Source organism: Notamacropus eugenii, chromosome 6 (genome assembly GCF_028372415.1).
Source record: "Notamacropus eugenii isolate mMacEug1 chromosome 6, mMacEug1.pri_v2, whole genome shotgun sequence".
NCBI lineage: Eukaryota > Metazoa > Chordata > Mammalia > Diprotodontia > Macropodidae > Notamacropus > Notamacropus eugenii.
In genome coordinates, this window is record NC_092877.1 from 46,979,532 (window position 1) to 47,004,799 (window position 25,268).

The 25,268-nt window shown below is 45.3% G+C and overlaps 1 protein-coding gene across 1 annotated transcript; it reads left to right on the top strand.

Moving 5' to 3' along the window:
- The first annotated feature begins 6,564 nt into the window (after window positions 1-6,564).
- SEMA4F (ssemaphorin 4F) lies at window positions 6,565-24,622 on the top strand. Its single transcript, XM_072619894.1, has 14 exons — window positions 6,565-7,002; window positions 10,002-10,153; window positions 10,589-10,648; window positions 10,912-11,010; window positions 16,531-16,624; window positions 16,811-16,930; window positions 17,104-17,255; window positions 17,706-17,884; window positions 18,283-18,430; window positions 18,609-18,831; window positions 19,944-20,053; window positions 20,204-20,364; window positions 21,368-21,426; window positions 22,657-24,622. The coding sequence occupies exons 1-14, from the start codon at window positions 6,735-6,737 to the stop codon at window positions 23,280-23,282; spliced, it is 2,451 nt and encodes an 816-aa protein (XP_072475995.1). The 5' UTR covers window positions 6,565-6,734; the 3' UTR covers window positions 23,283-24,622.
- The last annotated feature ends 646 nt before the right edge of the window (window positions 24,623-25,268 follow it).

Genomic DNA, 25,268 nt, shown 5'->3' on the forward strand with positions numbered 1-25,268 from the left:
CAGGAAAGGATATGGAAGGACTTATCCCAGAATGGAGCTAGGATTCCCAAGTATTCAAGAGGAGGAAGGATAGCATTTTAGGCACCCAAGATAGTCCGGGCAAGGTCATGGAGGGGGAAGGTGAGCTGCCCTTTACAGGAAACTGGCCAGTTTGGCTGGAATCTGAAGTGCTTGTTGCTCAGTCGTGTATGACTCTTCTAGATCCTATTTGGAATTTTCTTGGCAAAGATACTGGAGTGGTTTGCCATTTCTTTCTCCAGCTCATTTTACAGATGAGGAAACTGAGGCAAACAGGGTTAAGTGACTTGCCCAGGGTCACACAGCTAGTAAGTATCTGAGGCCAGATTTGAAATCAGGAAGATTAGTCTTCTTGATTTTAGAGCTGGCACTCTACCCAAGCTGGGCTAATAGAAAAATAGCTTGCAGACTAATTATGAGAGGCTTTAAATACCAATGTCTTCATCGACATCAGAGGTCATCAGTTCAACCCAAAGTGAGCAAGGATCCCTTCTATGGCAGTGTTTTGGTTTCATGATGTGTTGTGGTGGAACCATCTCAAAGAATTCAGTCAAACCACCTCTCATCCAAGTATAGGAATTTACTGGAAACTGAACCCTCTCATGAAGCAGGCTAGGTTCTAAGAAGAACCATCAACTTTGGAGAAAGCAAAATGGATTTTTATAGGATAAAGGTGCAGTTACATAACAGAAATTATGAACATTAAAAAAGCAGGAGGGGTTTATTAAGGGATTAGGCAACAGGGGAGGGGTCCCAGCCACAGTGGAACTGTGCATGCGATTACCTACAATGCATACAGAAAAACCCATTTGGGAGGGTATGTATGATAATGATATTATAATAAACCTCTCTGTGTCATAAGTTCACCTAACGGACAGTTTTTACCACTACTGTGAAGATGCCCACTTAGGGAAAGTCTCTTCTATTGTTTGGGGATCCACATCCTGCTTGGGCATCCATCCTGGTGGTGCTACTTTCTGATTGGCTGAGAACTGTAGTTTTGTCTGAGACTAGATGTATGTGGTTGTGGTTGAGTGCATGGACTCACCTGCTGTTTCTGTGGGAAATACAAGGAATGAGTCTGGGGGTAGTGGCTAGTAGAGGCAGTGGCTGGGATCCTATCACATGGACACACCTGCTGTTTCTGTGAGAAATATGACTTCATGGACACACCTGTTGTTCTAATAAGCAGTAAGGTATATATGGAGAAGTTAGGATGTTGAGTCAGGGTATGTGCGTGTGGGTGGGGGGGCGTGGTAAGTGGCTAGGTAGGGGCAATGGGCCTCTGTTCATTAGAGCCTATAAGGAAATTAGAATATTGGGGCTGGGGGCAGCTTTATTAGGATTCCATCAGCAGAATTTACTTACATTTATGTAAATGCTTATAAAACACTTGACACACGGTGTCTGGCAAACAGAAGGCATTTAATAAATGTATGTTACTTTACTGATCCTCACAACAGACCTTTAAACTGTGTTTTACTATTACTCCCTTTTACTTGTAGGTAGGTTGATTGAGTTGACCATTAAAATAACTAACTCTAGCTCTGATACATTTATCAGATGAAAACATCTCTATTCAATAAGTTGATCCATCAATCAAAGACTTTAAAGTAATGTGAACCCAGTCAAGCCCAGTGGTTAAGTACATAGAAAAGCATACTAGCTCTGAAACCAACCATTTGAGCATTTGGCTGCTTAAAGAAGAGAGAGCAATTTCTTTCAAGCCACTGAAAGAGAATTAAAGGTGGAGAAAAGCCTCTGCCTCTCACCCCCCATGAGATTTCAGAGGTTCAGAGAATTTGGACTTCCTGAAGGTATGCTAACATACCTGGGGGCAGTCTCCATTGGTGGAAGTATTTGCATTGGGAGATGAGGGCAAACTAGGAAATACAGCTTCAAGACTCTATGAGGAATCCAGAAAAATAGCCTCCACAAAACTATACTTCTGGAGGAACAAGAGAATACAATAAAGGAGAGAAAAGGACTTCAGCTACACTTTTTGCTTCATGTGCTTTAAGCTGAGGTCCACTTTCTCCAGGACTCTATATGGACTTATGAGAGAGTGCATCACAGACTTTTGGAGGGATGTTTTACACCAACCATTCTTCTTCTATCGCCTTAGTAAATTCCCTTTACTAAAAGCTGGTAAGTCTGAGTGACTAATTGATATCAACTGAAAATCAATGAATGAAGCACATCAGTGTGGGGGCTGGGGAGGAGATGCTATATAGCATTAGAATAACACCCTTTCCTTCATTTCCTCAGGGCTCCCTAGAATCCTCAGGGGAGAAGTATTAGCTACACTCAGAGGATGCAGCCCATATCAGGTGCCAAATAAAGATGAGGAAACCGAGGCTCAGAGAGGTTAAAGGATTTATTCAGGGTCATAAAGCTGGTATGTATGCTGGTGCATATATACAGATGTATGCATATAGCTAGTAAACGAGAGATGAACTTCAAACCCAGGACTTCCTGACTTCAGTTTTAACATACTGTCCTCTACATCGCACCACTTCTCATCCCCTACCCCACGGAAAGAAACTAACTCTAGTGGTGATAACCTTTAGCAGATAAGAACACCTCTTAGTAAATGAATAAAACCTCAATCTAGCTCTGATCAGCCCTGATTCTGGGCAAGTCACTTAACCTCTCCTTGCTCTGAGCAACTTGTCTCTAAGACTCTAGATTACAGAGGTGCTCATTCACATTGGTAGAAGGAATTTCGTCATTTGGAAGTCCCCTATATCTGTCAGATCACAGGTCCAGTCTCTATCCCTACTCAATCCTTTGAAAATTTTTCTTTCTACTTTTCCTACAAATCTCATTCTGCCTTCCGGGGCCAAGCAGAGAAAGTGTAATCTGTCTTTCACAAGAAAGCTATTATGTTTCTCCTGTTTTCTCCTTTCTGGGCTATACATGCCCAGTTCCTTCAACCAAACCTTGTATGGCACTGTCTCCAGACCTCACCATGCTGGTTGTCACCCTCTGGATGCACTCCAGTTTGTCTGTATCCTGCCCAAAACATAGCGCTCTGAACAACGCAGTATTCCAGATGGCATCGAACTAGGTCAGATGACAATGAGACAATAACCTTCCTTGTTCTGGACAGTATGGTTCTATTTACACAACCCAAAACCTTATAAACTTTTCTGGCTGATTTGCCACATTTCTGACTCATAGCAAACTGATAAAACCATCCAAATATTTTTTAAAGTGTTATTGATAGCTTTCATTTTTACATCACTGGCATCTCCCTCCCATCACCAACCCAGAGTACCACCCGCTTATAAGAAAAAAGAGGAAAAAATAGTTTAACAAAACTAAAGAACAAATTGAAAAAGTCTGACATTACATGCAGTATTGCACAACCATAGACCCTCACCTCTACAAAAAGTGGGAGGGGGGAGAGGAGGAAATATATTTTTTCTTACCTTTTCTTTGGGTCCAAGCTTCATCACTATAATTTCACATGATTAGTTTTGTTTTGTTGTTATTTCCATGTGTGTAAGTGTAGTCGGTTTTTTAATTCTCTTTGCTTTACTTTGCATTGATTCATATAAATTTCTTATGCTTCTCTGTATTCCTCGTATTTCGCATGTCTTCCTTCTCAGTAATCTTCCATAATGTTCAGGTAACACAAATTGTTTAGCCATGGTCATCTACTTTGTTCCCAGTTCTTTGATGCTACAAAACAGGATGCAATTGATCTATTGATGTGTATGGGATCTTTCTTTTATTACACTGGACTCTCCAGACTTCTTTTCATCCTCCTCTTCCTCCTCCTCCTCACCTTGCCACTCTGGAGAAATTTCCACCTGAGACCCTGCTCAACTGAATTGTGGTTGCCTGTTTGGATCACTGTTTCAGAAGGAAGCCAAACTATGATCCACTTCATCCACAATTCTATTCTTTGAAATTCTTTCACTTCTCTTCTTTACTAATCACCTTGTTCCTGCTTGGGAAACCTTCCTTTCCCCCCTTACCCCCACTGCTTAGCTCCCTTTTGTTTCCTTTATGCTCTATCTCCTCCTCCCCATTAGATGTAAGCCTCTTGAGAGTAACAGTGTAAGAACTGTGTTTCATGTTTGTATTTGTATCCCTAGCATAGGACCTGATACACAGTAAATGCTTAATCAATGCTCTATCTATCTGTCTATCTATCTATCTATCTATCTATCTATCTATCTATCTATCTATCTATCATCTCTCTCTTTTTCAATGACCTACGAGTATATTCCTAGTAGTGGGATATCTGGGGCAAAGGATATATACATATTAGTCACTTTCTTTGCATAATTTCAATTTACTTTCCAGAATGACTGGATCAATTCACAACTCCACCAACAGAGCATTAACTGCCTATTATCTTTCATCTTATTACTTACAAGGCGTTCCCTAGGTAACTCTTTAAAGCTGTAAGTTTCAAAGTAGTTCTCAATTTGCATTGGTAGAGGGAGGTTCCCCACTGGGAGTTTCCTCTGATGATGAAATCACAGGTCCAAAAAGAAAAGATCAAACAAGCTTCCATCTTATGCAATTTTTCATACTGTTTTCACCTGTCAAGATTTTTTTGGATTCTGCCTTTGACATCCCAGTTCCTTGTTGCTAGCAAATCAGATTTTGTCTTCTTCCAGATTGTTGATCAAAATGTTGAACAGAAAAGAGTCAGAGACAGATCTTTACAAGACTAAACTAAAGTCTTAGTTTTTTTTTTTTTTATCAGTTTGGTTCTTTAATTCTTCCTCCTTCTCTTAAAGCCTCTACACTAGTTCCAAGACTCCCTCTGGGCAAATTAAGACCCTTGTATGCATGGGATTCTGCCCTCCTTTTCCTTTACTATCCACTTTCTTGCTTTCTACCCCTTCTCACCACTATGACCAAGTCCAAATACTGTGTTCTCCAGTAGCCTTTCTTGTCTCTGGGCCTCTAACCATGCTGAGCTCAGCTGAATTCTCCTTCTTTGTCCCATCAGGTAAGTATTTGAGTCCAATATTCTTTTTTAAAATTTTATTTTATTTTACAGATGCAAACTGTGAAATATTATAGCCTGGATGAATTTATGTGTAGGGTATGAAATAACTGGAAAATTTCACCTGGAGAAGAGAAGACGTAGAGGAGATGTGAGTTAACTTCAAATATCAGAAAGACTGGAATGTGGAATAGGGATTATACTTGTTTAGCTTGACCCCAGAGGCTCAGATTAGGAGCCAAGAGTAGATGTTGCAGAGAGATAGATTAAGAATTGTTCAAAAATGGAATGGGCTGCCTCAGGAGATCAAGGGGTCTTCCACAGTAGAGATCTACAACTAGAAGCTAAAATGACCACTTGGTGTTATAGTAGGTGTTGTATTTAGGTGTCGGTAGACTAAGAGTCCTTCAAGGTTTCTTCTAGTTTTTAACTTCTGCCATGCTAAACTCTCTTTGTCAGACAGTCAACAAGTATTTATTAAGCACCTACAATAACAATACATTACTACACACTATATTAAGCAAGGGAGATACAAAGAATGGCAAAAACAAACCAAAATGAAACTCTACTTTCTAATGGAGGAGATGACTTGCAAACAACTGTACAAACAAAACATAAACAGAATAAACTGGAGATAGAGGGAAGGCACTATCTTTAAGAAATTCTGGTAGTATCTGTTTACCTTGGTTCTGGTTGGAGGAAAGATGGTCTGGAGTTAGTATTCCTGACTTCTGAACCCCACAATCTGCTCCCAAACTTCCTCTCAGAGTGAAAATAAAGACCAAAATTAAAAAAAGTGTGTCTTGATTTAAAAAGCATAGGATGGGGATAGAAATGGAACCTATAATTTCATATGTATAGGGAACTCCACAATCAAGAAACTCCCTCCTTCTCTGCAACTTAAAGTTTTAGAATGCTGCTCAGAGCATAGAAGTATATTGAAATCAATCAATCAACAATTAAGTACCTGCTACATGTATATGCTGGGCACAGCTTATGAGATGGGGATAAAAGGACACAAACGAAACCCTCCGACTTATGATCCAAGAGGGGAAAACGTATACACACACATTGTATCTATATCTTATTTTACTCCCACTTTCCTCCAATGCTGTACCATGAAGCCTATGGGACTCCATAAGTCTGACTTCAGGAACCCTCCTTTCTAGCTCCTCCTCTCTCGGCTCCGCGACCCCTGCCAATGGTCAGAGTGGAAACTGGTTCCCTCCCCTCCTCCCTCCTAGCCTGGGTCCAGCCCCATATGTCAGAATTTCAGCAGATTTTATTTCATGAATAGCGCAGGGATTGTCTTTGTAAAAGCCACGCTCCATTATCTCCGCAGGCTCTAGATCTCCTGCCTAAATTGGTGGGCATCCCCAGGGTTAGTCCATCCCGCCTCCACCTGGGCTGCTCCCAGATTCTACCTGGCCTCAGTGCCCGCCCACAGAGAACCCCGCCTTCCTCGCCAGGCCTCAATTGGCTAGCGCAGGGAAGGCTGCTTGCTATTGGCCGTGTTCCAGGGGCGTGTTCACTGCACCACCTGCGGGGGCGGAGCCAGGGCTGGGGTTCAGGATTCAGCCTAAGCTCTTACTCCGTATCTACCCCAAGCGCCTCCTGTGGATCAAGCTCAGTCTGGAGACAACGGCCAACGTCAGGGGCGCGGACAGGGCCGGGGACAGCCGAACTGGGCCCAGTCGGACCTGGCGCAGGGCGGAGCCCGAGGTTCAGGCCAGGAGGCGGCGCTATGGGGCCCGCTGCAGCCGGCGTGGGAGTACCCAGCTCTGGCGAACAACGGGTCAGGATGCGGGTGTCTCCCGCCCGGCCCCGCCCGGGTCAGCAGCAGCCTCCTGCTCCTGCCTTTGCCCCTGCTCCCGTCTGGGCCGCGCCCTGCTTTGCGCTGCGGGTCCAGGTGCTGGTCCTGCTGGTGAGCTGCGCCTCGGCTAGAGCCTGGAGCGGACCCCGGCTCGGACGCGTGCTGTACTCGGTGCCTAGGACCTCGCTGACAGCCTCGGGTAAGAGCAGGTGCTGCGCCACCGCCCTTCCTCCCCACCCCAGCCCCGCCTGGTCAGCGATCCCCCGTAATTCCCCGATCCCCCTCAATCCTGCGCCTCCCCATTTCTTCTGAGCCCGGCTGGCCTCTGCCTCCCTTTGCAACGGATCAGGGACACCCCCCATCTCAATCCTTTCTCGCAACCCTTTTCTCCTAAACAGGGAACTCCCGCGCCCTATATTCCCAATCATTTTTTTTTTCCTTGAGCCGGGAGTGCCTCGTCTATGTTCTTATAACCCTTTTCTATTGAACTGGGAACTCTCCCGTCCCTCCCTGTGTTGTCAAACCATTTTTTTTTCATGAGCAGGGAATTTCCAGGTTTCTATGTTCTCAACCCTTTTCTATTGATGAGCGAACTCCCTCGTCCCTATGTTACCAACCTTCCCCCATCCCTGACTGCCCCCCACCTCCCGCCCCGAGTCGGAAGCTTCCCAGTCCCTATTCTAGAAACCCTTTTCTCTTGAGCAGGGAAATTGCCCATAACCGGCCCCCCCCCCATCCCTATGTTGTCCAGAGTTCCCTCATCCCTATGTCTCCCACATCCCTGTGCTGCTCAGAACTCCCTCCCACAACGCCCACCTCTCTTGAAACTAGAAATCTTCCATCCGTGTATTTCTCTCAACCACACACCCACGATAGCTGTGCCCCTCATATCTCCAATTCGTGTGTGTGAGACCCCACCCCTCCCTCTTCTGAGCCTAGAATCCCCCACTCCCACTCACATCTGTGCCTCTGCTTTTCCTTTCCCTGCATTATTCCCACAGCACCCTTGTCCCTGGGCATGCGGAACTCTCTCCTATTTCTTTATTTCCTCCAAGTTCCCAAGACCCCTGTCTAAAACCCATTCCTGCCTTGCAAACCCTCCATTCCCTAATCCCATCCAATTTGCAGCAGTATTTTAAGGTGTTTAGAGAAAAAAGCAAGATCTCTTTTAAAATGTTGGAAAGGACTGGGAGGTGCTAGGCTTATTAATGAACCTCCTTACATAATCTTAAGCAAAATAAGTTTTCCAGCCGTTCTGACTTCCAAAGATTAACAGGAAAAGGAGTGTTACAGTAAGGCAAGGTAGTTTCTAGAGAAAATTTTTTCTCTGATTTGAGAGTGGGGGAAGGGGAAAACAATTGCAGAATTATGGGTGTGTACACACAGAACATAGGTGCAGTCTTTCTTTACCATTTTTTAGTGTTAGCACTGGGTCAAAGGTGGCAGTAGGACAGGGCTGAACAGATGGGGCCAGGACTGGGAGCTCTGCTAGGCTGATGGAATGGAGTGTGTAAACAAGGGCCTATAACCATGGCATCACTTTGTGTAGGCGGGTATGCAGGTACAGTAAATTCAGAGGGTAAGGCTGCAGTTTTAGACTAAACCAGAAGGAAAAGCCAAGATATAGCACCTAGGGAGACAGGCCTTGCTCAGTGCCTAGAGGTCCAGATGAAGCAAGAAGCCACTGGCAGGAGCATAATTCAAGTATACAGGGGAGGATTAGTGAGCTTTGGATATTGCCTTAAGGTGTAAATGCCTGGAGTGGTCCAAAGCACAAGCCCCTGATTTGGGGGAAGGAACAATCCCCAAGAATCAGTGGGAGAAAGTTAACGGGTTCTCTTCTGTCACATCTATTCAACAAACATTTAATTTCCTAGTACTTGTGCTCAGCACTAGGGTAAATTAGGGTAATTTAGGTAAAATGAAGTCTTATAGTCTAGAATAAGAAACGAACATTATCTATGCTACCCAATGTTACCTTATTGGGATATTGGAGAGCTTCAAAACAAGAGTGCCAAGTGAAGTCCCAGGGAGCAAGACTGTGCTCAAGAGGTAGTGACAAGTAACTCTTCTGTGTCTCCTTTTTACTTTGGAGTTAGACTGCATAGTAATTAATAATGCGGGATGATTTAATGAGAGAAGGCATTTAACATATTTAACATAAAATGCATTCCTTTAAACCTTGCTTCCTATGGTGTGCCACAGTGTTTAAGAGGAGAAATTAGAGATGAATGGGTATTTGTGCTTTTATTTTTAATAAAGAGCTATAGTTGTATAGAAAAAAGTAATTGGCCAGATTGCATGCTGAATTCCTTGCTGCTTTGCTCTCAGCACCTGGGGATAGCATACATACTCAAGTGTACCTAAATATTCCACAGGCAGTTAACATTCATTCAACTCATGTGTTAATTCAGTAAATAGTCATTTAGTGCCCACTGTTTCCAAGCTATTGTGATTAGTATAGGCCCCTATCTTGTGGAGTGTACAATGTAATAGGAGAACTGGAGACATACATTATACAGCATTATGTGATAAGTATATCAGAGAAGCAAAATAAAATGCTGTATGAGTTCTGAAGTTGGCAAAAGTCATTACCAACAGGGAAGGCTTTGTGACAGAGGTGGTGTTTGAGTTGGGCTTTTAAAACTGGGTAGGAATTCAAAGGGGAAGAAGAAGGGAACAAACATTTATTAAGTGCCTACTGTATGCTGGGCACTGGGCTAATGCTTTACAAATATTATCTCAACAGGTGAAAGGGGGGGGTCGGTGGGAATTCCAGTCATAAGGAACAGTGTGAGAGAGGAAATGCAAAGTGTGTTTCAGGGACACAGTATATAGTTCAGTACCGTGGAATTAGACTGAAGAGGTAAGGTGACAATAGATTGTGGAGGTCCTTGAATTCTAGGCAGAGGAGTTTGAAATAGGAAGCATGGAGGATTTTTGAGAAGAGGCATGACGTTGTCAGATCTATGCATAATAAAGATTATTTAGGCAGTGTAAAGGAAGGGTTAGAGGTAGAGAAAAGAGTGAAGGTGCAACAACACCTTAAAAGTAATAGTAATTGTAATAATAAATGGTAATTAAGACCTCTGCCAGACATTGGACTGTTGGAGGTATAGTAATCAGGCAGGATGGGGCTGGCTTTGCCAGATGACTGAAGATATTTGCTCTACCTCCTAATTCCTCTTTACTCCCTAGAGGCGGACCCTTTCCTCACCCGGTTCTCCACTCCTCTGACCCAAAATTACTCTATCCTCCTTGTGGATCCTGTTTCCAACATGCTTTATGTGGGTGCCCGGGATGCCATTTTTGCTCTGCCTCTGCCTCTCACAGAGGGGAGAGTCCAAAAGGTGAGAGATGGGTACGAGGGAGAACCCAGCCCTCATGGCATGTAAAAGCTCTAGGATGTAGAGTTGTGTAGTGGGACTTCGGCTAGTCAAAGGGGTCACAGAGGAGGGAAGGAGATTCATGACTGGGCTGAGAAGAGGCCTTGGCAAACTGGGGGGATGGAGGTGTGTGGCCAATAAGTGTTATAGATTTCCCATGAGAGGGTGTTGAGAGCATGCATACTCATTTGGAAGAGGCTCACAGAAACTCTGGACAGTGTTAGATCATGTTTACCAGGAGGCCATTGAAACCACAGCACCCTGCCCCCTTGGGGGACTTTGAGAAGCCCAAACTTCAAGACCTTTTGGCCATCTACTTTGGTTCTGGTCCCAAAAGGCCATGTGGAGGGATATTAGGAAACCTAGGGAAAAGTGTAGTTACTCCTAAATCTTCCTCAGATTGACTGGCCAGTGCCTGAGACCCACAGAGAGAGCTGTAAAAAGAAGGGCAAAAAGGAAGTAAGTATAAACTCAATCTCCAACCCAAAAACTTGACTTGACCATACTTTACTCTTCCACAATGGACCTAGCTCCACTGGACTCAGTCATTGACCAACCTTACCTAACTGATGCCCTGGATACCCCTTTCTATCATTCACCCTCTTTGACCCCTAACTGTCTCTCATCGTTACTGACTGTATTCAAAATCTCTATCCCTGGTGCTTCCAGTTAATTCTGACATCTCTGATACCCTGTCTTTGTTTGACACATTTGATTCTCAGGCTGACTGTCATAATTACATTCGGATTCTTGCCATGGTCAATGCCTCTCACCTTCTCACGTGCGGTACCTTTGCCTTCGACCCACAGTGCGGGATCATTGTGAGTGATTGGATATAGAGGGGAAATGTGAAAGGGAGGGATGCATGGGAAAGGGATGGTGCTGCAACTAGAACATGGAGTCATCTTGAGTTGTACCTGGGAGAAATGTGGGAGAAGACACAGGGACAACACAGGTATGGGATAGTACTGGAGCGAAGCTAATAGAGGTTAGGGTTACTGGATATATAGAGTTAACGAGAGGCTAGGACTTTGAAGGCCAGTGGTTTAGTCCTCATATCACCATCCATCTATGCATGCATCCTTTTCTCATCCCCATTACCAACTCTTGCTTCCATCTTCATTTCACTCCTATCGTTCATGTCCATGCCATGCCGCCTGACCCTTGCTCATATCTCCTTTCTGTGGCTCTATGGAGTCAATTTGCAGTACAATCAGAGAGCTTATTGACTTACCCATAGTTATGTGGTCAAGTATATGTCATGTCTAAACTTAGATGTGTACAGAAGATATGTCTAAACTAGCACATGTCTAAATCCAAACTCAAGCCCAGGTTTCCTCACTCTAAGGAGGAGTGTTCTTTTCAGTGTCTCAGGCTGCCAGTGCTCAGGTAAAAGACAAAGAAATCGAAATCATAACCTCTGCAATACAACTTAGAAATGTCTAGTTAGACTTGGTACCTGAGCATTTCTTCTCTCTAACATCCCACTCCACCCTTGGACAGATTTCTTTTTAGGAAGATTTCCCTTGAACTGAGCCTAAGTCTGATATTATATCTTTTACCTCCTATTTTGTTCCTCACATTATTTCTTGGGTTCAGGTAGAACCAACGTAATGCCTCAAAGGAGAGAGATGGACCACCCTGTGTGACAATGGTACAAGGGAAGAGGAAAAGCTTTCTTGAGTAAAGGGTCTTTGAATGTATAGTAGTTTAGCAAAGATGATTAGAAGGAAGTCTTGTTGGTTTACAGTTGGCCTTTCCTCCAGGTCTGGGAAGATTCCCAGTCCTTACTAGCAGTATCCTTGTCCATCCTTCTGGGGGTGTTTTCCCTTTACATCAGTGATGCCTACCCCTTCATTTACCTTCATGGGATCTGGAGGGGGAGGGCTGTCTGAAAGGGCCCCTCAGCTTGAAAATGCTGTGGCTTCCTGTTCCCATTATTTATCTGTCCATTCTCAACCTCATTGTTTCCTGTTGCTCTCAGACTTTGTGTCCTGCCTTCTAGACCACTTCCTTCTTGAGGTATTCAGGGTTATATCTCTTCTATTCTGTCTACTGAGTAGGTAGGTTCTCTTAGGCTCTTCTTGGCTGGCTGCAAAAGTACCTGCTGGTTATTTTCCCTCACAGTCTGGAGGTCCCGAACTCTAGCTAGTTTAGATCACATGATTTAGAGTTAGAAGCAAGTTTAGAGTTCTCTCCTTTTTCAGCAGGGGAAAATGCAGAACAGAGAGAAGGGAACTGTCCAAGACAATACAGATTTTAAGTAGCAGATGCTAAATTTGAACTTCAGTCCTTGGACCCCAAGGACAGTGTTTCATCTATTATGCTTCCTAGCTATTTGACTTGATATCTTTGGGATGGAAAAAAGAATAGTAATGCCAATGAGTGGAAATGCATGGATGCATGCACACACACACAAATACAATTCCTTTAGGAATCATATCATCTTTTCCACCTGGGCCTATTTTAGTTGGTCTTAACTCCTGGTTATATACAGGACTTGGAGTCAGGAGACCTCATTCGGAATCCTTGCTCTGACATTAGCTGTCACCTTGGACAAGTCATGACCCCTTCTGAGCTTCAGCCTCCTTATAGTAAAATGGTGTTAACATTTGTACAATACCAGTCAAGGGAGGTAAGGAAACAACTGTCCTTTGGCCAGAAGGTTCTTCTCCTTTCCATGCCGGACTAGGGCTTGTATCTTTGAAGACACTAACTCCCCTTGTCTTATAAGCAGCTCCATTTGAAGCAGGTTGACACTATCCTCTCAGCAGTACACTTGTACTATCACTTCCCTGTCACCTGGTATTCCCAATTTCTTTCTCTACCTGTATCTCTCTGCTGTATGTTGTTTTGATTCTCAGGGATGGGCTGCTAGCATGTCCACCCCACCATTGCCACCGTGAATTGAGGAGTCATTTGTCAGTGCATATTCTCCTAGATTTACTTTTAGGTTTGGGAAAGCCTTCAGGCCCCTCCCATTGTCCAGCCCACTACGGAGACTAGTCCACCTGCTCCTTTTATTAGCTGCCACTTACCTGCATTTTTGTAAAGGGTTTTGTGATTCCATGGCTAGACACTGCAAGGGAAGTCAACTCAAAAGGCATGGGAAGTTCTTAAAACTGAAATTTTGATGATATAATGACAAATGTTCATGAGAAGGAAGACAATGGGATGACATCCATGGAGATGGATGTGACTGCATAGGCAGCTTTTAGATGAGCCTAGCTATGAAAAGGACAATTATAAAAGATGGATATAGGGGCACATAATCAAACAAGTCTGAGAAAAGAACTTTCTAACCCTAGTAGAATAGTATGGAAGCATAAATACTAGAATGAGCTAAGGTTTGTCAAGTTTTACATATGGAATTTAAAAAACCCTAACAACTATATAAGGACAAGGTGAAGGAAGTGTGGCTTGATAGCAATTCATATTGCTATCTAAAAAGATCCTGGGCTTTTAATAACTTTTAAGCTCAATGTGAGTCAGCACAAAGAGATAGTAATAGACTCTGACCAAGGCAAAGGAGAGTTAGACTCTCTGGAATATTGTGGCCAGTTCTGGATGCCATGTTTTAGGACCCTGACAAGCTGGGTAGGTAGGTAAGATGGAAAGGAGAATGGAAGCTAGTTGCAGGTACTAGGATGGCTTATCCTGGAAGAGAGAAGACTTGGGATTGGGAAAATGTGATTCCTGTTTTAACTATCTGAAAGGCTATGATGTGGATGATGGTCAGGCTTGTTTTGCTTAACCACAGAGGGCAGAACTAGGAGCAAAAGAGGAGGGAATTACAAGGAGGCAAATTTCAGTTTAGTATCAGGAAAAAAGTCCTAATAATTAGTTTTGCCTCTGAGTTGAATAGGGATGGTGAATAGGGATGCTTGATGGGATGGTGAGTTTCTCTCTACTAGATATTTTCATCTGTCTCCTACTTGATACCATATTGGAGCTCTTATAGAGAAGGAGGTATGTGCTACCAGGAAGGGTTGGCCCAGCTGCCCTGTAAGGTTGCTTATTCAGGATATTCCAGGTAGAAGTTTAGATATGGAAAAGAGGAGAATGTACCTGGAGAACTAGAAGATGCCCAGAATGGATGAGTATACATAGAGTTTGTGTTGGAGACTAGTGAAAGATAAGCCTAGAAAGGTAGACTGGGGCTGGATTAGGAAGCAAGGGCCTCAAATGCCAGGCTGAAGCATTTAAGGCTTTATAGGGGGTACTAGTGAGCTACTGAAGGTTTTTAAGTAGGGAAGGACCATGATCAGAGTTGTGACTTAGGACTAAGAATGCATTTCTATAACATTAAAGATGTAATCACAAGTACCCCATGAGACAGCTAGTGAAGTTTTACAAATGAGAAAATTGAGACTTAGAGAGAGAAAATAATTTGTTCAAGGTCTAATAGCTAGTATGTGTCAAGGGCAGGATAGAAACTCAGGTTTTTCTTCTAGTAGTGTGCAGGATTGGAGGAGGAAGAGCCTGACCTTTTAGGGAGATTTGTTAGGAGACTATTGTAAAGTGCCAGTGTAAGGTAACTGTAAGCAAGGGATGGCCAAAGGACAGGAGAACTAAGGTAATAGTTGTGGGAGCAACTAACAGTTGTAGGAGGCATGGATGCTTGACCTCCATCCCAAAAGAATTCTATCATCTTGTTTCCTCTCACTGTGCAATGGAAGTTGGTCATCACAACATCTGCTCCTGTCTTTCCTTCTGTCCCAAAGTAAGCCCACTGCCCCTGAAAAGATTGTAGGATCATGAATTTAGAGCTAGAAAGGGACCTCAGATTAGAGGTCAACCCCCTTATTTTGCAGATGAAGAAACTGAGGCAGGTGACAATCAAGATGCTTGCCGAGGGTCACACAACTAGTAAGTGTATGAGGTAAAATTTGAATCCAGGGCTATCCAGACCATTGCCCTCTCCACTATACTGCCTTGCCTCAGGGTTCCTGAGGACTTTACAGATAGTGCCAAAATAACAAGCCAAGAGTGGCTTCAAGTTATAGGAGATTTTAATTCAATTATACAAGACATTTATTAAGTACCTCTTATGTAATAAAGGATCCAGAGATTGGAAGAAAAAAAGTCACTACCCTTAAGGAGCTTACAATTGAATGAGGGAAATCTAACATACATGCAGATAATTTACCACAGATGAAACTGAAGGTAGACTGATGGTACAAAGGAGAGCCTCACCCAAAATGCCCCAGTGTGACTTAGGCAAGAAGAGATTGATTTCAGCTTGGGTGGAGGATAGGGTTCAGGGAAAACTTCATGGAAGGTTGTACCCAAGCTGGCCCTTGAAAAGAAGGATTTGAAGAAGTAGTGATTACAGGCATGGAGGATAGTCAGTACTAGGGAGGAGAAGTGGGGATGATAGGAGGGGATAGGATGGAGTCCAGTTTGGCTGAGGAAAGAAAAGTGTGAGATTTCCAGGAAGGTAAATGAGCCAAATTGTGGAAAGCCTTGAATGCCAGGCCAAGTAATTTGTATTTTATCACATATACAATGAGGAATCACTGAAGTTTTTTGAGGATGGCCAGAAATATTCGTTAGGAAGATTATTTTCAAAAGGAGTCCCTGGAATGCCTTGAACTTTCAGTAAGTTGGTCTTGTCTTACCCTTCTCAGCTCAGCTCAACCTCAACTTCACTTTCTTGGTTCTTGGGAGACTATCTGAAGCTGCATGTTTGTTAACCTTGGGGTTAAAACTCCTGGTCTTCTTGATCTCCCTTCCCCTATCTATCCTCGTTGGATCTCCTTCCTTTCCCTCTGTGCAGGAGACCCATCAGGAAGAAGGCTCGTGTAGGGGCCAATGGAGGCTATGAGGACTGAACACAGATTATGATGGTGTTCAGAAGTGTTCAGACTTCATGTCTGCAACTCTGTGGCCCTTTGTCTTATGTAGACAAAAGTTACTTGGTGAGCAGGGCAAGGATAGAGGAAATACTCAGGATGGGAAGAAGAAAATTTGGGACACAAGGACAAGGGGTGGTGTGTGGAAAGATGGTGTCTTCCATCACCTGAGCCCTCCCTATAACCCCATTTGATGTCTCCACTGACTTTTCCTGGTAACCTCTCTATTAATTCCTCCTTTGCTGACCTCCCCTTGCCTTTGACAGATTCTCTGTCATCCCAAGTTGACCTTTTCCTGTGACCTTTATACTGACCTTTGAGCCCCCCCAACCCCAAACTAACCTTTCCTTGTGACCTCCCCTTATAATCTAACGTTGACCTGCCCTGTAACTATGCCTTGACTGGACATTGACCCCTGTGCTGACCTCCTGTGTTGACCCCCACACTGATTCCAATGTGATCTTGTCACTGCTCTCTGGGCCATAGGATGTATCCAGTTTCCATCAGGTTGAAAGGCTAGAAAGTGGCCGAGGGAAATGCCCTTTTGAGCCAACCCAGCGGTCGGCTGCTGTAATGACCGGTAAGTGGGGGGCAGAGTGCTCCAAGAATTTATTTGTCCCTCCCACCATTCTGCTGAAGAAATGTCTGCCCCCCTACTCTTGTCAGAGTGTCTCTGTCCCTAATCACTCTCCATACAATATCTCTGTCCTCAAACTATTTCCCCAGAGCATCTTTACTTCCAATCTCCCCATTTGTTTCTCTTTAGGGGGTTTCCTATATGCCGCCAGCATGAGTAATTTTCTGGGGACACAGCCAATTATCTCTCGGGCCATAGGCCCAGCTGAAGAGCGGATCCAAACAGAGATCACACCAGCCTGGCTAAATGGTAGGGAGATAGCAGAGGGGGAGCTAGGGGAATCCTTGCTGTGGAAGAAGAGGGGAGGATCTTTGGGTCTGGAGAAGAGGGAGGGCCCTAGGAAGAAAAACTGAGGGGAATCAGAAGTGGTAAAGGGGTCTGGTGTGTCCTGGCATGGTACCTGAAGTCTTTTATCTCCCTAGATCCAAAGTTTGTGGCAGCTGTAGCCCTGAGCCCAACTGACTGGGGGGAGGAGGATGGAGATACTGAAATTTATTTCTTCTTCACGGAGACGGCTCGAGAGTCTGACATGTACCAACCAATAAAGGTCCCCCGTGTGGCTCGTGTGTGCGCGGTGAGGCTTTGTTCCATCCTATCTGCTCTCACTCCCTACTTTGGCATTTCCACCAACTCTCTATCTCTTCCTCTTGCTTTGTCCTGTCTCTGCCAAACTGGGAGTGGAGAGTCTTTGTAGGGGTATTATCCTTACTCCCCCACAATACTCCAATGCACTTGCCCTGGTCCCTGTCATTACTGCCTTCTTATCATGATTTCATCATGCCATCTTTCTCCATTTTTGCTGTCCCAATCCTGAAAGTGGGAAGTCTGGGTAGAGGTGTTGGAGAGCTAACCTCCCCATGTATGGAGACCCCATGTGTCTCCACATCTTTGTGTCTCAACATCTATTTGTCAATCCTGTCTCTACCCTCCTATTTGTATCTTTGTCTTTGTCTTGAGATGAAGGAATCTGGGGGTACCAACTTCCAATACTGCTGACTCCAAATAATGATCTCTGTGCCACCAGGGAGACCTTGGGGGTCTGAAGACCCTCCAGCGGAGGTGGACAACATTTCTGAAAGCTGAGCTGTTGTGTCCGGGGCCCACACATGGCCGAACTTCCAGCATCCTGCAGGATGTGGCCACCCTACGAATGAAGCCTGGCACAGGGGTCCCCCTCTTCTATGGGGTCTTCTCCTCCCAGTGGTGAGGAGGGAGGTACTGAGGGGGAAACAGCAGGGTACAGTAGAAAGAATCCTGGATTTGGAATTGAAGGAACAGGGTGTGAATCCTAATTCTGCCATTTGCTTCGTGTGACCTTGGGCAGGCTGCTTAATCCCTCTGGGCCTCAGTTTCTTCATCTGTTAAATGAGGAGGTTAAACTAAGTGATCTCTAAAAACTTTTTTCTCTCTAAGTATATATTTATGGAATGATAATTTAGTGCTCTCTTGTCTCTAGTGCTTTATTTTAGAATTTTTTTCTCCGGGGTCCCCAGTGTCCCTCCCTATCCCATCTAACTTCCCACTCCATTCCTTTACCCCAGGGATAGTTCATCCCCATTCAGCACCCCAACATCTGGCTTTCTTGACCTCTTGTTCCTCAGGGATGGGGTTTCCATTTCTGCCATTTGTGCCTTCCACCCCCAAGACATCCGGTCATCAATGAGTGGCCCTTTTAGGGAGTTCAAACATGACTGCAATAGGGGAATGCCTGTGAAGGATGATGATGTCCCCCAGCCCAGGCCTGGAATGGTGAGCCTAGAAGCAGGTGGAGGGTGGGGGTGGAGGGTTGGGGAGGAGGTGGGGGAGGACAGGGACTTACCCTGTAAGTCTTGCAGGAAATTCCTCCCAGGCCTTTCCTCACTCCTATCACCTTCTGGTCCCTATAGCTCCTCCTCATACTTCTTTCCTTCTTCTCTCCACTCCCCAGTGCATTACCAACAAAATGAAGCTACGCGGCTTTGGCTCATCACTTTCTCTGCCTGACCGAGTTCTCACCTTTGTCCGGGACCACCCTCTTATGGACCGCCCTGTGTCCCCTGCTGATGGCCATCCCCTGCTGGTTACCTCCAACACAGTCTATCATCGGATTGCCGCTCACAGAGTGCCAAGCTTGTTTGGAGAAGAGTATGATGTACTCTACCTGGGGACAGGTGAATCCTGGAATGCTAGAATCTCAGGCTTGGAAGGGACTTAGGAGAATAGTTAGGTCATCTGATACTTGAGAAGGAATCCCCTGTAGAACACCCCTGAGAAGAGGTCATTCATCTTTTGTTTGAGTATCTCTGGTAATAGGGAACTCAGTGACTTGTGAAAGTCACCATCAGATAGCCCAAGTCATTAGAAAGCTTGTCCTTAAGATGAGCTGACATCTGCCTCTCTGTAGCTCCTCTCCCCATCCTCTACCCCACTAGTCATAGTTCTAGATCCTACAGTTAAGCATTTCTTAGGTTCATTCCATATACCCAGGGCTAAAGCTATAAAGATGAAAGCAATAGTTCCTGACCTCAAGGAGCTTATATTCTGTGGGAGGAAAGAGCATGCACACACATAAGTAAATACAGAATATATGCAGTCAATAAAAAGTCATTTCAGTGGGGAGGGCCAACACCTGGAGGAATCAGGGAAGGCCTTGTGTGGGCCTTCAGGAAGTAGAGGTGATGGCACAGTGCATTCCGGAATGGAGGATGATCCACCTATGAAGAGACAGAAAGCTGAGAGCTGAGTAGAGTGTCTTGGATGAGGAACATGGAGTATGCCTGTCTGACTCTACCATACAGTAATACATCATATGCTTAGAAAGGTCAGCTGAAGTCAGACTGGGATAGGCTTTAAATACCAAGAAGATAAATTTGTCTTTGGGCCTAGAGGCAACAGGGAGTCCCCAGGGCTTCTTGAACAGTACGAGTGACATGGTCAGACCTGTGCTTTATGAATATCAGTTTGCCAGATGCATGGAGGATGGATTGGTACAGAGGGGTTCTGATTAAGAAGGTCATTGCAATAGTCCAAGCCTAATCACACTTCTACAGGACAGCCATGGATGTTCATTCAATGAAGGAGAGGGCAGAGTATTCTGATAGGGTACATGGTCACCTGGACTATGGTGACATGGTCACACACAGTGACATGTCTACACCTACACAGTACCACACAATGTCACAAAGGCAATTGTACACACACACACACACACACACACACACACACATACACACACATACACACACTGCACATAGTGGTGTTCTAGCCCCCACCTGTTCCCCAGGGGATGGACACCTACACCGGGCAGTACGGATTGGCTCTCAGCTCAGCATCCTTGAGGACCTGACCTTATTCCTGGAGCCTCAACCAGTTGAAACTCTCCAGCTACATGATGTGAGTTGTCTTTCATACTCAACAGACTTTAGAGGGATGGGTGTTGCCCATGAACCTCAGGGGAAGTTGCCTGGTGACTGTGATGGGGGAGGCACCTTGGCACATGTCTAATTGAGGCTGGACCATTTTCCATTTTCCTGACTTCCTCAGGGTTGGCTCCTGATTGGCTCTGGCTCTGAGGTGACACAGGTAAATATCACAGACTGTGGCCGTCTCCAGAGCTGTAGAGAGTGCATCCTGGCCCGAGACCCAGCCTGTGCTTGGAGCTCCCGGCTCAAGGCTTGTGTTACCCACATTGGGGCAGGCGAGGGGTGAGCGTGACCTGAATTCTGAGTTTTTCTGTACTCTCAGCATGTCTCTATCTGTCACCTCTGCCCTTCCAATGTGGTCTCTTTTCTCTGCCTAGTCTGTCAGCCAAGCTCTCCATCTCACATCTCTTATCTATTGGTTAGTCCATCTGTCTGTTGTCTCTGTTCCTCTAGTCTGTGTGTCTGTCATCCCCTCCCCACAGGGGTAATTTCCATATCATATTTAAGCTTTTCCTAGGCAAGGTGTGGGTCTGTTTACCTTCTATCTAAGAGTGGGTTTTGCATGGAGTTCACAAAGGGAGCGATGTTCTATGGGAACGTGTGTGTGTGTATGTGTATGTGTGTGTGTGATTTTAGCTATTGGGGAGAGTGGGGAAAATTGGGGCTGCCATGGGGAGACAAAAGAAGGTGATTTGGGTGTCTGGAAAGAAAATAGGAATGACTGGGCAATGAGGGGGAATTAAGGGGGGGTGAAGATTAGTGGATGATGGAGAAATTATCAAGAGTGATTGGGGGAGTGATAGGAACAAAAGAGATAGTAATTATGGGTTGAGTCATAGATTATTGAGAGATGATGGTGGAGAAGGTTGGAGGGCAGTAAAGGTGACCTGAGTGTTGGTAGTGGGAGAATTGTGAAGGGTGCAGTGATGGGAAAATAATGGGGAATGGTCAAGGTGATCTAGAGAGTGATGGAGTTTTGAGAGGTGATGATTGGGTGATGATGGGATGGGCTAATGGAGTTGATGAATAATGATAGGACAAAGTTGAGGGATGGTGATAGAGTGATGGGGACAATGGAAAAGCATTGGGGTTAGTGATGGTATGATAGGGAAGTGTTAGTAGATAATGATGAGGAATAATGCTAGAGGGTGATGGGGAAGTAGTGGGAGGTAGTTGGGAGTTTGGGGTCCTGATGGAGTGGTGGGAGTGATGAAAGAGATGATGGGAACAAAGGGGGGGGGTATCCATGGTTTGTTTTTTTAACTGAGATTCATCCTGATTCTAGGCTGCTCCAAGACATTGAGTTGGGAAATGCCTCCTCTCTTTGCCCCAAGGAAACTGGAGGTATGTATGGCTGAAGGACAGGAGGAAAGGAAAGAGGATGTAGAAACCTTGGTTTTGGACCTATTTGAAGGGTCTACTAGTGCCACTCATGAACCCTGGACTCAGACTACCCCTAGGGATGATCCTCTTTAAAGACCTCCTCATTTGCCTCCCTTTGTTTCTTCCTTTGGTCTTGTTGCTGGTCCTGATCTTTCTTTGGCCCAGTTCTCTCAGTTCAATTCAACCAACATTTTTAAGCTGTGTTCAGCACTAAGGGATACAAAAATAACTATTACATAGATTCAGATCTGAATTGTATTACAATACAATAGCGAGAAAGACAAGTACCCAAATAACTTTGATATAAGGGAGAGCAGGATGAATGGTAGGAAGGGGCCAAGCAAAGGGCTATGAGGTTTAGAAGACGTGGAGATTGCTTTTACTGGAAATGGGAGCAACGGGCCAGGGAAGGCTTCCTGGAGGAGGTGACACCTGAGTTTGGCCTTAAATCAGAAAGGAGCCTTAACAAATGGAGTTTCTGTTGGAGTTAGAAGAGTCCAGTAAAGGTTTGAGGACAACATGAACCAAAGCAGGGAAACGGGAAAGATCTATGAGAAGAGGGAATCGAGAGCAGTCCAGTTTGTTTGCAAGATAAAGCACAGGGAGTGTGATAATTTGGGAGGTGGCTGGCTCAGATCCAATTGTGGAGATTCTCAAATGCTTGTATCTAAAGTTTATACTTTATTTGGTAGGTGGCAAAGACACATTGAAGGTAGAGATAATTAATGTGCTTTCTTGGAAAGTGTGTATGAAGAAGGAGACAGTAGAGGTAGGGAAACATCTTAGAAGGGGGTTATAAAGTCCAGGTAAGGGGTAATAGAAGTCTGAGTGGAGAGGATACAGATGTGAGAGAGATTGTGGAAGTAAAATCAGTAGGACTTAACTGGGATTGAGGGATGGGGTGAGGGAGAGGGAAGACTCAAAGATAACTGGAGTTTGAGCCCTGGTGCCTAGAAATAAGGTGGCACTACCCACTGAAAGGGGGAAATTGAGAATGAGGGACTCGGTTAGGGAGGATGATGAGTTCAGTTTTGAACATGTTGAATTTGAACACATTGAGCCACTGTGACATCCAGGGAGGATGTGTCCTGTAGACATTTGGAAATGATGGGGTTGAAACTCTGGGGAGAAGATGACGTAGCAGTTATAGATTTGGCACCTAATTTGGTCCACCTGTTCCCTTGTCTCCAGCACTTCCTGTCATTCTTGAAGTTCCTGTGGTCCCAGCCGCACATGTGGTCTTGCCATGTTCCCCACGATCAGCCTGGGCAACCTGTGTGTGGCACCGGCTAGGGGGTCTCATTGAAGATGCAGTAATTCCTCGGCTGGACGGGCTGGAGGTGTTAGTGACACAGGGTGCCCTGGGAACCTATGCCTGTAAATGCCAGGAGGGAGGTACTACTCAAGTAGTGGCTACTTATCACTTATTCTGGGGGGAACCCCAGAGCCGTGGACGAATTGTAGGCTCTGGGCTGGCTGGCTTTATCCTGGGGGCAGTGGCTTCTACTCTGATCCTGCTTCTGCTTGGTCGACAACGTCAGCGACACCGGCAGCAGGAGCTCTTGGCAAGAAACAAGGTGGGGCTGGACTTGGGGGCCCCTCCATCTGGGACTACGAGCTGCAGCCATGATCCCCCCTCCCCATCACCCTCCCCAGAAGATGAGCGGCTCCCGTTGGCCTTGGCTGTGGCCAAAAAGGGCAGCAGCCTCAACGGCTTCCCACCATCCTTCTTACGGGACTCCCACCCAGGTCCAAACCAAGCTCACATTCTGCTGACCACAGCACCACTGGCCACATGTGATGAAACATCCATCTAGAGATGTGCTGAGTGACTACTTGGTTCAAGAGACTGTTGGGGCCTGGCTTGGGTGGCTGCTGGTATGTGTTACTGTGTTACATCGGGTTATTTGGGACCCAAGTAACCACCAGGCCCGAGTGACCACTGGGGACCGAATAACCTCTAGTCACAGATGTCTGCTGGGGTCAGTTCATCCTGGAATAGTGGAATGAGCACTGAATGGAGTAGGAAGACTTGGGTTTGAGTATCAGCTCTGCTATGCCTTCCCGCAATGATCTGGGGCAAGTCATATACCCTTTCTAGACTTTCTTCCTTTATGATGCTGGGGAAGGGTGGGCCAGCTGGTCGTTAATGTCTTGTCCAGCTCTGATATTCAGTACGTCTGATCCTATGATCCCCAGTGACCAATGACATTGAGAAAGCTGCAGGGGTCTTAAGATCACCTGATAGCATCCATCAAAGAAAGATATGAATGTACAAATGGACTGTTCCCCAACCTGACCCCTGATCTTGGGATCTGCAGGTTTTTGTCTTTCCTAGGAAGGGGATGGTGGACATAGGAGCATTCTGTGACCTCAATGGCCCAGGCTTTGTGTAAGCTACAGATCAGGGTCCTGAGGTCAGGCACCAGGAAGAAGGAGCTGTCCCTGAGAGGTGTGAGTAAAATGCCGAGGGAGAGAGATACGTATAGGTAGGGTGCTATCTGCCTCCCTGATGGAGGAAACCTCTATATGCTAAGACATGGGGCTCTGAGAGTCTGGTTCCTGGTATGTCCCCTAGATCACACATATATGTTTAAGAATGCATGGAAGAACCTGGCTATGTGTGTCTGCCTGGCATATGTGGATGTATGTGTTTGTGTGCTTAAGGAGATGTCTGCATAACTCTGGGCTCAGCCCCCCCGCCCCCCCATTATGTTACCTCTGGGCTGATTTCCCTAGCCCACTGTGCTTGGGAAGCTAGTGGCTGGCAGCTGTTCTGGGGGTGGCAACCTTTATGTCCGCTTAGTTTCACGTTTTTATAAACTTGTGTATATGACTGTGGTGACCTGCTGACCCCCAATAGGGAAGGGAATGGGGTGGGCATGTGGGTGAATAGAAATGAAAGGGGAATTGGGAGTGAAGGTGGGGATCTGGGAGTAAGGAGAACGTGCAAGCATGGGAAGGGAGGCAAAAGGTCTGGGGAGCAACAGTAGAAGGAGGGTGAGACGTTGAGTCGGAGGATTTGGATCTTGATTTGAATCCCAGTTCTGGGCAAGTCAAGTCTCCTTTGTGTGTGTGTCATCTGTAAAATGAAGGTGTTGGCTTCAGTGACCTCTAAGGTAACTTCTAGCTCTTTGATGTGGAGTTAGGAGATAACGGAAATAAATTGGATGTCTAGCGGTGGGGGGGAAGAATGAGAGGGAGAAGAAGGGATGGGGATGGGGTGGGGGGAGTAGATAGAGAGAATGGACTGGGAATATGGAGAAAATAAGATAGGGTGAGCAGGATATGGGTATGTTTGTCAGTCATCATGATCTAAAGTGAATGTGAAGTTTTATATTTTTTATGGAATATTTAACTTTATTGATTGATTAAAATGATCTGAGAAACCTGGAGGTGTCCTGGTGTGTGTGTGTGTGTGTGTGTGTGTGTGTGTGTGTGTGTGTGTGTGTGTATGTGTGTGTGTGAGAGAGAGAGAGAGAGGGAGGGAGAGAGAGAGAGAGAGGTGGTATAAGTGAACTTTGATCTCATTGCTGCTGAAACTTTGAACAGAGACCCAAAGAAACACTCTGAGGACTTCTAATCATCCCGCCCCTATGGAAAGTGGAATTGTCAGGAGGAGCAGATGGAAGGATGGGGCCTTCCAGGGAGAGAGGATGCTTGGATAAGGAGGGAGGAGGGGGAGAACCAGATGTATGACTCCTTCACCAAGCAGGAGTTCCCTCCCCCCACAAATGTACTTCAGCAAACAATAAGTGACTATTGTGTGCAGAGGGGGACACATGAACTCATAGTTCTTGCTT